This window comes from Chelonus insularis, unplaced genomic scaffold, assembly GCF_013357705.1.
Source record: "Chelonus insularis isolate UGA/USDA-ARS -01 unplaced genomic scaffold, ASM1335770v1 contig_93_pilon, whole genome shotgun sequence".
NCBI classification, from domain to species: domain Eukaryota; kingdom Metazoa; phylum Arthropoda; class Insecta; order Hymenoptera; family Braconidae; genus Chelonus; species Chelonus insularis.
This window is the reverse complement of record NW_023276782.1, coordinates 514,236-530,956: the sequence shown is the minus strand read 5'-3', so window position 1 is coordinate 530,956 and position 16,721 is coordinate 514,236. Positions and strand designations below refer to the sequence as shown.

Sequence of the window (16,721 nt, the reverse complement as noted above, 5' to 3'; positions counted from 1 at the left end):
CAGATGGATTTTATTTTTCTTTGCTATCATGAAGATCTTCGTCTGAATAGTCGATTTTTAAAGAGATATAAATCAATATGATTAAAAATTATTTCAACGTTGTTATCATTACTCAGACTTGGTACAATCAATAGAAAAACTTGATCGTCAATTACATTACCATCAATCATTTTATCATTTATGATTAATCAGTAAAAAGATCGAGTTCTGATGAGTTAAAGAAAATAAAAAGAGTTGATAAAATTGTTTGATCGATGAATTTTAAAAGCTTTTGCTTGTAGTGTTTACGAAACAATTACTCAAGGTTTTGAACCAGAAGTAGTTTCTGTGGTAGATACTTTTCTACAGAAATTATTCAGCATTACTGAAAATATATCTGTGCAAAATTGATTCATCCTATATTTTCTGCTGTTTAAAAATTATAATAGACTTTTTAGGACAAAAATAGAATCTCAACCACTGTGTAATTTATTTTTCAACATTTAGAAACGTCCTTCAACTGCATTATTACCGTAACACCATTTCCTTTTACCCAGAGAAATTTTTTTCCTCTTCTGGACAGGAAGGAAGAAGAAAAGCCATATTTTAAACACGTGTCATATTCAAAATCAACCATAAACGTATAGACAAGCACATTTGAAACATGTGTAACTTCATCATGTCACTCAACACTATCCTACCAAATGTTATATTTCCATTCAGACATTTCATCTTACTAATTTACTATGTTTTACACACCTGATGATTTAATGTGATTTTTTTAAATCTAAAGATAATTTTAATGATCAGTGATTACAGCTAAGCATAAAAGTTCTACCAATCTGATTAACCACAGGCGAGTTAAATACAATAGATCTATTAGACATGAAACTTTCGGTAATTAGTAAAAATAGCTCTAGACAATCAACAAAGTCATTAACTAAATAATTTAGGCTCATAAATCAGCACACATTGAATTTATTTTTATCAAAATTTTTGAGTTATCACTTGGTTTAATATATTCAGAAAGTCGTTAAGGTAGTATGGTTAAATATAAAAATAAACTTGGAATAGTAAATCTATTATTATATTAAAAATAAGAATCTCAATTAATTTTTTGGCAAGTTTAAAAATGCTTTAACGATTTCAAAGATTAATTATCAAATATCGTAGTTTTTTCATTGACACAAGAGGAAACTGGTCGTTATTCTTCCAATGAAACCAAAATTCTCATATTTCCGGAAAACTTTGTAGTCAATACGCTTTGAGAAAGGCCGAAAATTGGAGGAAGTCCGTTGAACATTAATCGATTTAGCTTGATGACTATATTTTTTGTGACGACAGATTTCAGTAAGCATTTGAGACCAGTTTCAACTTTCTATGATAAATAGTTCTTGAAATATTTAATTGTTTATATGAAAAGCACCATAGTTTTTTAAACAATTGATTGTAGTTCATCAACAAATAAACTTTCCGGAATTTTTTTTTTATCGAAAGCTTCAGTATTTAGTTAAATTAATGTTAAAAATAATTATTGCTTTTGTAATCGGATTTTATATATTATCAATTATTATAAAATTAATTTAATTATTGTAATTAATTGTAATAATATTAGGATAATCTTTTGTGGGCTATTTAAAATATAGGGAAAAAATTGATAGTCTGTTGACAGCCCATACTACCTTAATATTTCACCTCCTGTGATTTACAGCCATTTAATGACACTATTTATTACCATTTTGTCGGATTATTTTTATGGCAAAAATTATTAAAGGCTATCGAACTCCCTCGCAATATCCAATAAATGTTATTGTCCATATAAAATGATATTTGAAAGCGGTTGTTGACCGTTTTAATGATATTTTTGTTGAATAAGTATCCTTACGAGTAAGACAAAGACAAATCATTGTACGCGTCACATCTTTGTGCGTGGTTTCCGGTCACCGTTTCCTCCCATCTTTAATGACCCAAGTAAAATTCTACTGCTTTCATATGGTGTCGTACTTAAACTACACATTAGACATTTGAATATAACTTGGCAGCTTGTTAAAAAAAAAAAATTGATAATAATAAGTCATATTGAATGATGAAATGTAAAAGTTATAAATGAATCCTTTGCAATCGACACTAAAACGTATCGATATTCTAAAAATATTGTGGTTGTATAGAAGAGTGTGTATATGAAAGTATCTGGAATACATATAAAAATAACTAAAGTCGGCACGCGGTACTATCACTGATGCAGAACCTTCTACGAGATTTCAAAAGGAAATTCAATGTTTCGTGGAAAAGACTTGAAGATATATCTATCTAAATCCTTAAAAAATCATCACGCGTCTGATGTTGAGGCTAAGTAAGAGGTGGTTCCTACTCCTTCTGTACTACTTGAAATTCCGAATAAGCTTTCACATATAGCGGATGTATTTCTTTTTTTGTTCTTTTATTTTTAATGACAATAAGAGGATTTAAGAATAAATTTTTGTAAATTATTCGGTGAGATCCACCGCTGAATTTATCAGTATCAATTTTTTTGTTAAACTGCATGTCTATTAAGTCGTTAATCTTTTAATAGGATTTTATAAATTTATACATCTTTTATTATTTATTAGAATGTTATGAGAAATCTTTCAATATGCAGCTTTGGGAAATGGTTAAATATTGTAATTTATTATTTCATTTTGGTGGAAAATATTTGAATAAATGACAAAAGGATGATAATAAATCTTCTGATCGAATTTAATATTATTAAGTAGATGTAAAGTTGATCCTGATGGGTAGAAGTGCTATGCTTTTGATCCATGACAAATCAAACCAAGTGCAATCCTTTATTTGCAGTATGCGGGTATTAATAGCTAGGCTTTTAGGGGATAGGAAGGTAGAGCGTAACAGATCACTAGGGTAAAACAGACCCCTTTATTTTTTATCGTTTAGAAGGGTCAAACGACTCCCTAAAATTTGAAGCTAAAAATACAATGAATAAAAGTGCAATGACTTATCTTCTAGCAGGGGCTTCTGAAGATGCTGTTGATGGTAGAGAAATGTAATTATCTTTAATGAAAAATACGATAATTTGGCTCTTTAGAAGTTTGACCTGTTTTGAAATAAATATTTTTAACTTTTTAACGACGTCAGGTTAGCTACTGGATGAATATTTATTTATAAGTTATGAAGATTCAAAACGAAAAGTGTTTTCTTGAACTGGCAGTTTAAGAACCATGCATAAAGATTGTGAAATAGTTGGAAAATATTTTGTTACTTGAATTATATTTTTTTTTAACTTTACACAAAATATTATAAATAAAAATTTCATCATGATATTTATCTTTTTCGAAGAATAAATTCTGGGGACTATCTTTTGTAATACAATTTAGAAGAAAAACATAAAAAATGGATTTGAGCGCATGTTGTACCTTGATGACGAAGTTCCAATTTATTTTTCCATCTTTTTCTGGTTTTTTTTTGTTTACAACGAATCAAAATTGTTGTAAACAATATATAATTGTTTAGAGTCATGTCCATTTTCAAATCTTTTAATATGCTTTCAAATGGCTCGAAACGTAAAGAAATGGCAAAACTATAAATTCCAAAAATCGACTCCATTACAATAACTTCTTAATAAAAAGTTAAAAAACTGATCGAGGGGAAATATGGTAGAAGATACAGTGTGTATAAAGAATATTTCCACAGCTTGTATACAAATTATTCCTTAATTTTTTTTCTACTCTGATGTAAATAAATGTAAGAAAAAGATTAGAGTATATCCGCGCTTTGCTTGGTACACGTGGTGTTATTATATTTTCCAGCCGCTACTAGACCAGATGCCCTTTGCTGCGCTACTTCTGGTTTTGTATATACATATATATTTGTATCACGTCGGTTGGTATTACCAAAGACTAGTAATATATTTTTAGGACCTTCGTAGATACCTTAGACACATGAAAAATATATGGATAATACTATATCTTGTCCAAGAAGATTAGAAAATAATAAATATTTGATAATTAAAAAATTTATCCATCAGAAGAAACGAGTCTTGTCAGCTAAGATCATTTTCAACAGAGTAATTGCTCTGTCAAAGTCTGACAAAGTTTGTCTGTCGGAAAAACTAATTATAATTTACAATGAATTTATTTTTATCTTTATGAAATGGTCAAAAAGCTAACTAACAAAGAATTTTTTAATTTTCACAACATCTTTTCTTTTCATGAATCTTAGTGTTCATTTTAAGTCATGGTTTTTCATTCAAATGAATCATTATCATTGACGTACATAACAGATTTGTAGAAAAAAGTTTTTTTTAAATTCATAAGATTACGCTTGAAAGTAGACAGTAATCAATGTCTTAAATACCATGTTTTTTTTGCTGAATAATCAGAGAATCCAACAAAAGTCATTCCTAAGATTCTCCCAGAGCCACTCTTTTCTCATTTAAATTCTACACTGAAGTAAATAAAGAGAAGATCCAATATTTAAAAAAATTATCATACGAGAAATCAAATAACATCTTGAATTTTTCTGTTAAAATATAAATAAATAAAGGATTTGAGATTGAGAACCCTTTTAATCGTTCTACGCCTTATAAGCAGTTTACATTTTAATGCGCGCATGATAATGCCACATCAGTAGTATGATCATTACGAGTATATAGGTAGTATACTGCACGCTTGTCAAGCATCATCATCATTGTATCGCTGAATGTATGTAGTGTATGTACCATGACGAGAGTTCACTTACCAAAGCCAATTTGAATTCTCCTCCTTCTTTATTTTTTTTCAAGGTTGATATATCAGTGATTGTTCTATGCTCTTTCTCATTTACAATTGTGTCAGTCATTGTTATAGAAATTATAGATTTATTAAGTGATATTCAAATTGCAAATGTTGAATTTATTTACATAAATTATACCACAATCGAATAGTGTTGACATTTAGATTTATCATTCTCAGAAAATTTATTTCAGAATCTTCAAAAATGTTTATTCATCTAAATTAATAAAATCCTAGTCAACATTTATCGACTTTATTTTTCATGCTTCAATTATTTGATAAAATTTTGAAAAATCTACTAAATGCAGTATAAATCAATTAAATGTCTGCTAAAAATCAGACATCAGATAATTGAATTTTTTACCTTACAATCTTAGTAATCCTGTAAAAGCCATCAACTCTAAATTGCATCTTAGCATGAAAATGTTATTTATTCAGAGAAAATACTCTATTCCTTCTTGCTGCTCTTCAACAACTTGTTCTTCCTCATTTAAAATACGGGTTGAATTACCAGAGTGACTTTGTGTATCTACCTCTTCACTCCTGACACTTGGATCATCTGGTAAGAGTCTGACGACAAAATTGTTGCGCCAGAATCGACGCCATCGTCTACCATGAAGTCTACAAATAATTGAAAATCAAGAAAATATTTTTAAAACCTTCTAATTTTATTTCTAATTGATATTCATCATTGAAATACCTGGTGATGTACCTGCCAATGGTAATAATCCATGTCCAATAAGCAATGAGAGTCAGAGAGCAAGTTGGTAGCATTGCAATTATTATCCAAGGAATTTCATAAAAGCCGCTATTTAGCATGATTCTTACAGTCAATGCGCAGATGTAAATAGAGAATAAAGCAAGTGGAGTAGTAACTACGAGGTATAAAACATCCAGAATCATCTGGTTGAGTTAAAGAAGGTTGTTTTTTATATCAAAGTATTTTTTAAGATTATCTATCAGACTAATTCCTACATTGGAAAGAGGATTGCATGGTATTGGATAAAATCGATTAATAATCAACTATTACTAAACCCTTTTTTCAATGTACAGGATTACTATGTATAATAATATATAATTACCTGACGTGTTACAATAACTGTATTGAACCATATCCAAATACTCTGGAATATTCCATGTCGTGGAACTCTTTTTGTTGAATATTTGTGACCACATAATTCACATCGTGAGTGTCCTGATTCCGTTAACCATCGTTCTAAACATTCGACGTGGATTAAAGCAACTGTTCCCCGACATCTACAAATACATTCCCATTATATTTTATTGCTTTTGCTATTATTATATCTCCACTGGCTTTGTTTAAAGGGAAGTATAGATATAGAAGACGATATCAACTCTATTTGTATATTTGCTCAACAACTCACTTGCATGCAGATATTAGGGGTCCAAGATAAGCGTAGGTGGAAAAATTGGAGATCTGGCTATCTACTCTTGGTGTTGTAGTAGTTTGCTTCGACCATTCCCATATTTGCTGGGGTATTGTTACTGGAGGAAATCCTCCCATGTGACAAATCCTACACATATCACTGTTCCTTCTTGAACAAGGGTCTTCTATATTCAATTATTTATTTAATTTTTCTTTAGCTTAGGATTTTTAAGAAAACTTTCAATATTTGTAAAGGGAAAATAGGCTTTAACAGTTGTTCAAAAACATGACAAAGTCCAGATGATGAAAAAGCCAGCAAAGTTTAGAAAAAATTGATATTGACATGATAAACATTTTTTTCCATAATTTATGATATTAAGTGGTATTGAATAATTAAATTATTTTTTTATCAAAATAAAATGAAACATTAAACATGGATGAGAAAATATTTTTTATCTAATACGGATACTTAGATAAAAATTATCAAAACGTAAGGTTATTTCTCATGTTTCCTTAGTAAATATTACCATGATTATTATCCACTCGAAAAGGTACCACTGGAAGGTCTTTAAATGAATCTTCAGCTTCATTCTGAGTATTTTGTAGCAAAACAACTAGCTCATCTATAATTTATAAATAAAAATGAATCTTTTAATAAACATTATGATTTGGCAAAAAAAATTTTCCCTTAACCTGTTGACGTTTGATAAGATTGAGAATTATTAATATTCTCAAGATGATCTGGTAGCTCAACGTTAGACATCAAGAAATCGAGAGCAACTTGGTTACTTTTTTTTCATTTTTGGAATTAATCTGATATTATTTTACTGTAATTTTTCAAGAATTTTGTTTTGATTCATGGTTACTAGTTTGATTTGAAGCCTGACCTACATCACTACACCGTAATTGAAATAAAAGAAGTACGCTTGTAGCTACTGAGAAGTGTGATTTATCCAACCGGAAGTCGCTTTCCAGTGGTATATATGAATGATCCAGGAAACGTCGTGTCATCCTATTTGCGTTAACTGTTATGCTACTAGCATTCCAGCACACGAACATTTGGCACACGTTTGGTTGATCAGCATCATGTGGGTGTGCAACTTTTCCGCATTTCACGCATCTACGATCGTCTAAATTTCGTAGATTAATGAATCTCTTTCACTACTCCTAGAAAATTAAAACAACCTATTTATAACAGTCATTGAAGGATATTTATACTATTAAAAATTCAGCTCCAAAACAATGAATGATTTAAATGTCATGGTTAATATCAATAAAACAAATTGTTGATTGATTTTAAAACTATTTTAAGTTTTAATTTATTTTCTGTAAAACATGTTTTATTTAAGATCAATTAAACACGGCTGGAAATAGTCGATGGCGATAAACTCTCCAACAAAAGTATCAAGTAGAGAGAAGAACGTGTGGCTTGTGGGTTTAGTTTTGTTACTCAGGTTTGAGCGCATTTATGTTTCTCTTGTCGTCGTATTCTAGAGAAAATAGTACAGATTTAGATTTATATACATCTGCATATATACTTAACTTTTAAAAATAAAAAACTATCAATTGGTATTTTTTAAGAATTTTAAACATTTTTATCAACCTTAAGCAGAATATTCACTATATTTGGTTTAAAAATATAAAATCATTTTGGATGAAGTGCTGCGTAGTAGCATCAAGCCATTATAGCATTTAAATACATGTATATTTAGATTTATACCTAGTATTTGGTACTACATATATACCTCACGATGCACATGGTATCTCGTAGTCACCGGTAGTCACAGTTGTCGCACTTTATTCATCGGGCTTTACTTAATGTTGCTCAGAATGAAATCTACTGGGACTAGAAGCCAAAATGAAGAGTGGAAGTTGATTAAGATGAACCACCGCTAGGTAGTTATATTCGAATTGAATGAATTTCGTCGTTCATTCATAATACGTTTGATTACATCTATTTACACCATTCTATGATGCTAAATTGTTGATTATTACTTAAAAATCAAAATGACCATATAAATCTTATTATAAATTTAATCGTTTTCCAATATTCGTCGAAACTTATAAATATTTAGTGAAGTCGGAGCAATATTTAGCCGATGAGATAATGTTATAATAATAGTTGATGACAAATTTAAATCCCTATTAATACAAAAATCCCAGACTTAAGACAGTAAACTATTGTACATGTTATTCTGTGTACGCAGTTTCGTCGTCGATTGTTGAAACGTTGAATCAAGCTGAGTCCTATTTTTGCAAGAGTACCAGACAGTTAGACGTCTCAGCGTCAAGAAGTTATATTTACAACTGTTAAATGTATATCACGTTATACACATCCACGCATACACACACACTAAAGTACAACCCTCCAATCTGAAAGTGCATTTTTAGCTAACATCTGTTGTCTGTGAATTCGAAAAAGTTCAAAAATAAAAGCAATAAAAAGTTATAGGCTTCTATAGACTTATTGACAAGACTTTATTACAATAATAAAAAAGTATGATGAATCGTTACTTTTTTTGTAAATATTTCATCTGCTCATCGATAACATTCTTTATCGAAATACTTGATACATGACAATAAATTAAAAATTCACAAACAAAAATAATCAATCGTTATTTAATTTATTCAATGACATATCAGTTAATTCTACATTAAATTTCTCAACAGTGTTGAAAGTGACTCGCAGAGAATATGTATTTTCTGCAATAAAGATCATGTTCATGTTCGCGACGTATTATTAATGTAAGCAGGATTCAACAGTAGAATAGAAATAATATGTAGTGAGAAGCCGCCAATCTGGCGCCTGTGGTCATGACACCCATGACAGAAGATGTCACATGTGTGACAGCACTGTTGATGAATATAAAATAGGTGGTATTGAACAGTACGCAAAAGTCATACTGCATACAATATACTTCTATTACGGTATCGGTTATATACACTCAAAGATTTGCAATCACATTACATTTCAATTTAAGAAAATAAATATTATTTAAATGATTATTTGATTGTTAAATTGTTCTATTATTTTATATAACTCTATCTTGTTAGTTAAACATTTATGATAATTTGATACCTCTTTCAATGCATTAGAATTAAAAATCATTTTTATTATTTAATTTTTATTTTTGTTAATTGTTCAGTGATATACACAATTACATACAATTAAGATTTAAAGTTGATCGTATAAAATACATAATTTGTAGATTTTTGAGCTAAATCATAGTGAAAAATGAATAATTATTTATTTAATCTATACATTGTATATAAATGCAATGTAAAATGTATTTAGACATGTGCTGTCGTTGGCTGTCATGTCATTATAATTATTTTTTTAATACGTACACAAGCCATATAAATTTAATCTAGATATACATGTCTACAGAGGACTGACAAACTCTAAACTAATCGTTTGTACGTTGATAAAAAAGGAGTAATCATAATCAATAATCAGAGAAATAAATCTGTTAATAACTTATTCGTATCTACAGATCATGAATGAAAGGTTGATAGCCTTCACTTACTATTAATATGTACATTTATTCACTGTAACTCTTATCTGGAACAATAATCTTCTCAATATTATATTATACTCATCATTTTCATGATTCTCTTTTATCTCGTGTGTAGTATTCACCATCATGGCAGTTTTATTATAGTTATTATTATTTATTAATATTATTATATACATGAATATATTGATAAAAGTAATTAAACTTAATTAGCAGCTATAATTGCTGCTGATGCGGCAGTAGATGATGATTTTTTCTTTAAGACAATGTCCTTAATATTGAGATTAACCTTTTCTTTACGTGGTGGTGGTACTGATTGTAAGCAGAAACGTTTGAAAGCTTCCAATTCTCGTTCAGCATCATCCATTTCTCCGTCCTCAAGGTCTATATCTTTTGGCGTGAATACACTCTCTGGAAAAGAGATGTCTTCAATACTTTGGATTATGGATCATTTCTATAAATATTCATGTACTTATTAACATTTATTAATTGATATGAAAGTTTTCAAAAGTTATATTTGAAAGTTCATCGTGATAAAATATATTTGGGAGAGCATATTCATAATATGCACTTTCAAAATGAACGAAAAAGTATTTTTGGAAAAAATATTGCTTTTATTAAATCATCTATTTAATATCTATTTCAATATTTATTTGGTAGCACAATTTTAACAGACAGAATAATAGTTAAACAATAGAATAAGTAGCTAAACTATATATTGAGAAAGAAATGAACATTAAGAGAAAAAAAAAAATTAAAAAATGTTTTCTAGCACTATATGCTTATATTACTCATACATGCATGTATATGTGTAATTGAGTTACATAAATTTGTGAATTTCGAAAGGAAAATCACGAATAAAACAATGATAAATAATTACTGATATTTTGATATCATTTTTTCTCACCAACGAGATTCCAGTCATCGCCACACGATTTTGTACCACTTGATTTCTTCTTTTTCTTTTTTGTTTTATTTCCAGTTGGTTGTTGATTATCATTATTCTTTTTAGACGTAGTAACAGTTTCTGGACTATTGATTTTAGTCAGTGTAACACTAGTACCTTTGAGATTTATTCCATTCTCTGGTATTAATTGGCCGTTAGTTACCTTACTTATTTGAATATTTCCAAAACTGGATATATTACCACATTGAGGTGTTGATAGTTTGTTTCTTAATTCAGAGATATTAGATGATATAAATCCATTACTAGTGCATTTTTGTTCCGCAATATGATTAGATTGCGTTGTTGATTTAGGTGTATTATTTCCTGTTACAAAATCCCCTTTAACAATGAAATCCGGTTTTGGAGGCGGTGTTAAACCAGCATTTATCGCCTGTTGTAAAGCTGGACTTCTTATCGTCACCATCCCATTTTCTGAGAGTTTTATTATAGCTGCTTGTTGAAGAGGTTCCATTTTTGGAACTGAACCGAACGCAGGATTACGTATAGTTACCATATTCGATCCAGGATTATGAACTATCCTAGCTTGCTCATTATTTGAATACTTGGATGTTAAGTCATTATTCTTTTTCGACATCACAATTACTCCAGATTTATTATTCCCATTGGCAGAATTATTATTATCAGCATTGGTATTATTGGCATTATTATTTTTCTTCTTTTTCTTTTTCTTCTTACTATTACTTGTTGTATTACTCTGTTCTCTTGATGCGCCTATATAAAAATATTAATGGATTCAAAATTACCTTTAAAATATTAGAAAAAACATGATGATAAAAATCTTACCTTTCTCATTGTCTGGAAGAAGGTCCTGTTTAAGTTTTCCAGTGTCAACTACAATAACATTACCTGGTGACTGTGAACTTGAACTACTATAATTTGACTGCATACTATTGGCAGACATTGGTGCAGCTATTATTGTGGCTTGTTTAGATGCATTTGTAGGTTGTTTTTGTAGTGGCGTAGATTTAATTGGCAATGGCTTAACTGGTGCGTCAACTTTAGTGATTGTTATTCCAGGAGGTAATCTAAGATTTTCAATGTTTATCTTGGAACTAGCATCTTTTAATTGGCTGCTTAATGAGTTACTATTTTGTTCATTAATTTTATTCTGTTGAATATTTGTACGTAGGAGTTTAGACATAGATTGTTGAGCTATTGTAGTCTTTAACTGAGTTATTTGGCTGCTATTTACTTCAACTGTTGGCTGCTTATTATTATTTTTATTATTTATTTTTTCAGATTGATTATTATTTTTCTTATTATTATTATCAGTATTGTTATTATTGCTGTTTTGTTGTTTTAGTGCTTTATTTTTTTTCTTACTAGGTACATTATTCGTCAGATTATTGACATTCGACTGAATTTTAATCTCAGCAAGTGGTTGGCCTGTTGTATTAACTTTTTTCAGTTTCTTTTCATTTTCAACCGGTTCATGTTGTTGATTCTTTCCTTTTGTATTATTTTTTTGTTGTAGTGGAGTTAGAGGCTGTTTATTTTCAACATTTTTCTTATTTTTTTTCGATTTACTATCTGTATTATTTTGAGTTAACTCTTTGGTAATCGTCAAAAATAGTTTTTGAGAATTTTCTTGTTCCATTATTTTATTCTTACCGTTCACTAACTGATCTTTCAAAACTTTATCATTTCCTTTTACTCCTTGAACTTTGGATTTTACACCATTTAGCTGATTTACTGGTATTTGATTGACTTGTTGAGCTGCTTGATTATTAGCATCTTGGCTTTTCTTTTTTTTCTTCTTCTTCTTTCCTGTAGAATTTTGAGACGCTTGCTGCTCTTGAACCGGTTCTTTAGTTTGTCCATTAATTAATGTAAAAAGAACTTTATCTTCCGCTGGAGTCTGGCCTTTCAGTGTAATTGTAACAGTCGGTTCAGCACTATTAGATTCCATTACTCTTTTAATCGTGACGATTTGTGGTTGACTTTCAGCTTCCTCATGTTGCTTCTGTTCTTGGTTCTTTTTTTCTTCCTCTAATTTCTTCATCATTTCACGTCGTAACTTCTTCCTTTGTTTCTTTGTTAATGATAATTGTGACTGAGGGTCTAACATTATGCTTTCAGATGGTTTTTTATTTTGTGAATTAAGTATTGTATTCTTACTCATTTTACTCAATTTCTCTTGATCTTTAATACTTTTTGCTGAATGACTAGAGTTTAATATTTCATTAATACCAATTACACGAGTACCCTTTTTCTCACCTGGTATTTCTTTATTAATCGTCATTCGCTGTTTTGTATTGCTATTGTTTTTATTAATACTACTACTGCTGTTACTCTTAGAAATACTATTATTGCTAATATTGCTATGATTACCACCACTACTACTATTTTTACTTATGCAACTCCGGCTATTTTCATTATTATTAATGTGTTTCTGTTGATGAGAAATTGTAGCCGGTAATATTGATACTTCAGGTAAATTTCGGTTCAATAATAATTTTTGAGATACTGGTTTTTGTGGATCAACTACTGTAATTGTTACACCAGGAGTCTTCTTCTGCAATTCTACAAGTTTCTTTCTATCTAATTCTTCCTGTTGTTCTTTCAAATTTTTTTCAAGTTTTTTCTGTTTTTGCCTTGCTTTTTTTTCAATTTTTTTTATATTAATGTCTTTTTTACTATTAATAGATTGCTGATTACCCTCAATAAAGTCAAGCAGTGTATTTAGATCTCGATTATCTTGCTTCTGGCTTTGGTCAGTTGAGTTTATAAATTGATGAACTAGCATATTTGGTTTTGGTTCAGAGTTGTTGGAAATTGAATTTGAATTGCTATTCTCGCTATGACCTGAATTAGAATTAGAGATAATAATCGATTCTATTGGACTTGGTGTTGAATTGCAAGAAGCTGTACTACATATTTTAGATTTTTTCTTCGTAAGTAATTGACGTAATCTTTCACGTGTTTCATTATAATTTCTATTAACAGATGCTACTGAAGGAACACCGTGACCAAATACTTCACAATAACAACAGTCACAGTGCCGACCACTTTCTCGTGGTGTTGAAGAATCAGCAGATGAACACGAATCTCCTATACTTGCAGAATCAGAATGATTGCCATCAACGCCGTTACAAGAAACTCTTTTTATTTGTTCAACATTTGATCGTCTATTTAAACAGTTGTGGGAAGATGAGTTATTGTTATGAGCATGAGTATTGTTGATATTATTACTATTAATATTTTTATGATTTTTCTTTAAATTTCGAATTTTGCTAAAAGATTCTGTAGTTTTTGTTGTATCTTTTGATGATAGACCATTAGTTAACCCTTTAGCGTGATGATTGTCATGGTCATTACATTTATGTGGAATAGTCGATGTTTGAACTGCAGAATGCAGTGTCTGTGTTAATGTTGATGTAACCTTAGCGCTATTTGATGTTTTTAGGTCTGAAGGTTTTTGTTCGTGAGGCGATAACGTCTTCTGTTTGACAATTTTATCAGGTAATTTTTTTATCGGTGAGATATCATTTTTAACACAAAAGCAAGTTGAAGTAGCAGGACTTTCCAAATTTGAAGGAGTAAAATGTCCGATAGTTAGTATACAAGAACACGGCGGAAATAATAATAATCCTTGGAATGTTGCTACTTGCCATTCAGCTAGATGCCGATAAATACAAATACAACGTTTAAAATGTATTTTTTGCGTAATTGGATCTTCTTCTACAGGTTTTTCTTTTTTCGGTAATGCAGGATGTGCACATAAACCAGCGTTAGTTCTTCCATTTATGACCAAATATGAAACCCATGTTAAGTCTCCACAAACAGAACAATTGGTTTCAATTTTGATGTTACTGTCATTTGGACTGTTGAGAACAAGAGCACCACCACTTTGATAACCGAAATAATAATCAAGATTTTTGTGATTTATTGAATTCTCTATTAAAAGGTTCTGTTTATAGTCAAACCAATGACCTCCCAAATAGTCAGCTGCCAATATTTGATAAGCTTTCTTAGCCCATATATCTAGAATTTTACGAACAAATTTGGTGTTATCAAGGTTTGTAGCTTCCAATTCACTCAATTGTTTAACGAAGTAACAATCAAATGGTATTTGACCTAACTCAACGCCAGGTACATCCATTGTTCGTTCGCTTTCAACCTTCAATGCTTCCTCTATAGTCGAAATAGTCCACACATCTGGATCAATTTTACGTGTGTTAAGTATACGAGTAACTTGTTCTACATTATATTCATCTATTAATGATTCGGTTTCACCCCATAATTTGGCAGTCTTCATCATTTCGTCAACAAAATCGAGGTATCGTCTAAGAAGCAATTTATATCCATCATTATTTTTCTTACACGATTTTTGTAATTGACGCATTATACATGGCAAAATATTTCGTATTATTGGCTCATAAAGATATACATAATTTTGATAAAGTTTTTTATTGAAAAATTCCCACGTAAGATTGAATTTGCTGAGATGTTTTTCTTCGAGTAATTTTGTTAGCTCACTTACTTGTATAGCTGTGTTTATAATCACATCATAACCATTTAGAAGACCTGTTACATGAAAAATAAAAAATTAATTTATTTTCATTATCATATTAGGTAATATTAAAAATAGCTTACGAGTGAGAAATGTTTCAGCTATTTGGTCAATATCAATATTACTTGGAAATTGTTGCATTATACCAATTTTCAATTCAACAACAAATTCTTGAGCCTGTATAGCTAGCATGAGGAATAATTTATGTGGATAGTTTAATACGAATCTGAAAGATATTTTTTTTTTTATAACCACTGGTATTTATTTTATACTTCAGTTGTACTTACTCATTGACTATTTCTTGTAGTTGTTTGTATTGAGTTTCATCAAATTCATATTTAGGAATATTAGGCACAGAAGGACATTCAACTGCTGCATTGAATAAAGCTCTTATATATTCTCGAATTTTGAGACCTTGACTTTGCCAATGCCAACTTCTTTGTACTTTATCTCTAATAAAGGCCCTAAAAAATGTTATCAAATATAATTCATCAATGATGTTGACACTTGAATTAAATTAAATTTATGCTGTACACGTTAAGCATCTAAAAATAATTTTGAAATTCATCTAAATCATTATTATTAATAATTGAATTAATTTTCAAACCTTTGTGTATTGCATGTTTGACAACAACATTCGAATTTATGCTTAACGATTGGAGTTTGACCAAAATACGATGATAATTCTTCATTATCTTCTAAATCACTTAAACTGTCATTAAAGGATAATTGTTCTTCTGTGGGATCGTCTATCGAATTATCCTGAAATAGAAAATAAATTGAATTCATTCCGTTGAAATCAGACAAATTGTTGATATTTGTCATCATTTGGAGAATATCGATTGAAAAAAATTTTCAATTCTAACCGCGCTAAGTGGCGAAGGTTCATCGTTTTTTGATGACTCAATTTTGAGTGTAGCATCTGTAAACTGATTAGCCGTCTTTCCATTACACGTTTCTTCCATTGTTAAATTGTTTTCAACCATAATACTTTCGGAGTGGTAGATGGTTTTTGTTTCATGGCATTCTTTTTGAGACAAAGTTCCATCATTTTCTATCAAAATTATTTCATTCAATTTTACTTGATCTACGCACTCACTACTTTCATTACCACTGTCATTATTCATTTTGATACACCAATTAGTATTATTGAAATTCTCTCAACACTTATGTAGTTTTAAATATAAAAACAATTGAATACTCTAAATTATAAAATTTTATCAATGAAAAACTTGCATAGAAACCGAGTATACTTGCAACTATTATTATTATGATTATTATTGTTATTATTATCCTGCAGATCACTCAACATTAAAGTTTAATATGGCGACAAGCGTGGGATGAGTGCACTTGAGTGCCCTTTATGCTTTCCTAGCATCCGTACTAGGCACATCTATGCAAGATTCAGTTGGTTCAATTGTGAATTCGAAGAAATCACCAGTAATTTAGCTAGTTCCACTTCGCTGGCTAATTTCTTTCTCGACTTTATCGGTTGAGTTTTCCACTGAACTTTTTTACCAGTGACTCAACTCAATTGTCTAAAACCACGGAGATGCTATACAGCTGTTCATTCACAATCTATAGGGCATTTTAA

General features: G+C 29.9%; 2 protein-coding genes across 5 annotated transcripts; both read right to left on the bottom strand.

Moving 5' to 3' along the window:
- Positions 1-5,011: 5,011 nt before the first annotated feature.
- LOC118072414 (E3 ubiquitin-protein ligase MARCHF2-like) lies at positions 5,012-7,018 on the bottom strand. 3 transcript variants are annotated; one of them, XM_035092280.1, is made up of 7 exons: positions 6,826-7,018; positions 6,660-6,755; positions 6,131-6,317; positions 5,828-6,002; positions 5,446-5,648; positions 5,110-5,366; positions 5,012-5,040 (listed from the first exon to the last, which is right to left on the bottom strand). In XM_035092280.1, the coding sequence occupies exons 1-6, from the start codon at positions 6,893-6,895 to the stop codon at positions 5,180-5,182; spliced, it is 918 nt and encodes a 305-aa protein (XP_034948171.1). In that variant the 5' UTR covers positions 6,896-7,018; the 3' UTR covers positions 5,012-5,040; positions 5,110-5,179. The 3 variants fall into 3 exon arrangements, with proteins under 3 accessions (XP_034948171.1, XP_034948173.1, XP_034948172.1); XM_035092282.1 differs by having other exon boundaries at positions 5,458-5,648; XM_035092281.1 differs by having other exon boundaries at positions 6,131-6,314.
- A 2,637-nt stretch (positions 7,019-9,655) lies between these two features.
- LOC118072320 (putative uncharacterized protein DDB_G0282133) lies at positions 9,656-16,611 on the bottom strand. 2 transcript variants are annotated; one of them, XM_035092070.1, is made up of 7 exons: positions 15,994-16,611; positions 15,735-15,889; positions 15,415-15,591; positions 15,211-15,353; positions 11,398-15,141; positions 10,555-11,325; positions 9,656-10,058 (listed from the first exon to the last, which is right to left on the bottom strand). In XM_035092070.1, the coding sequence occupies exons 1-7, from the start codon at positions 16,252-16,254 to the stop codon at positions 9,853-9,855; spliced, it is 5,457 nt and encodes a 1,818-aa protein (XP_034947961.1). In that variant the 5' UTR covers positions 16,255-16,611; the 3' UTR covers positions 9,656-9,852. The 2 variants fall into 2 exon arrangements, with proteins under 2 accessions (XP_034947961.1, XP_034947962.1); XM_035092071.1 differs by having other exon boundaries at positions 9,980-10,101.
- Between the last annotated feature and the right edge of the window lie 110 nt (positions 16,612-16,721).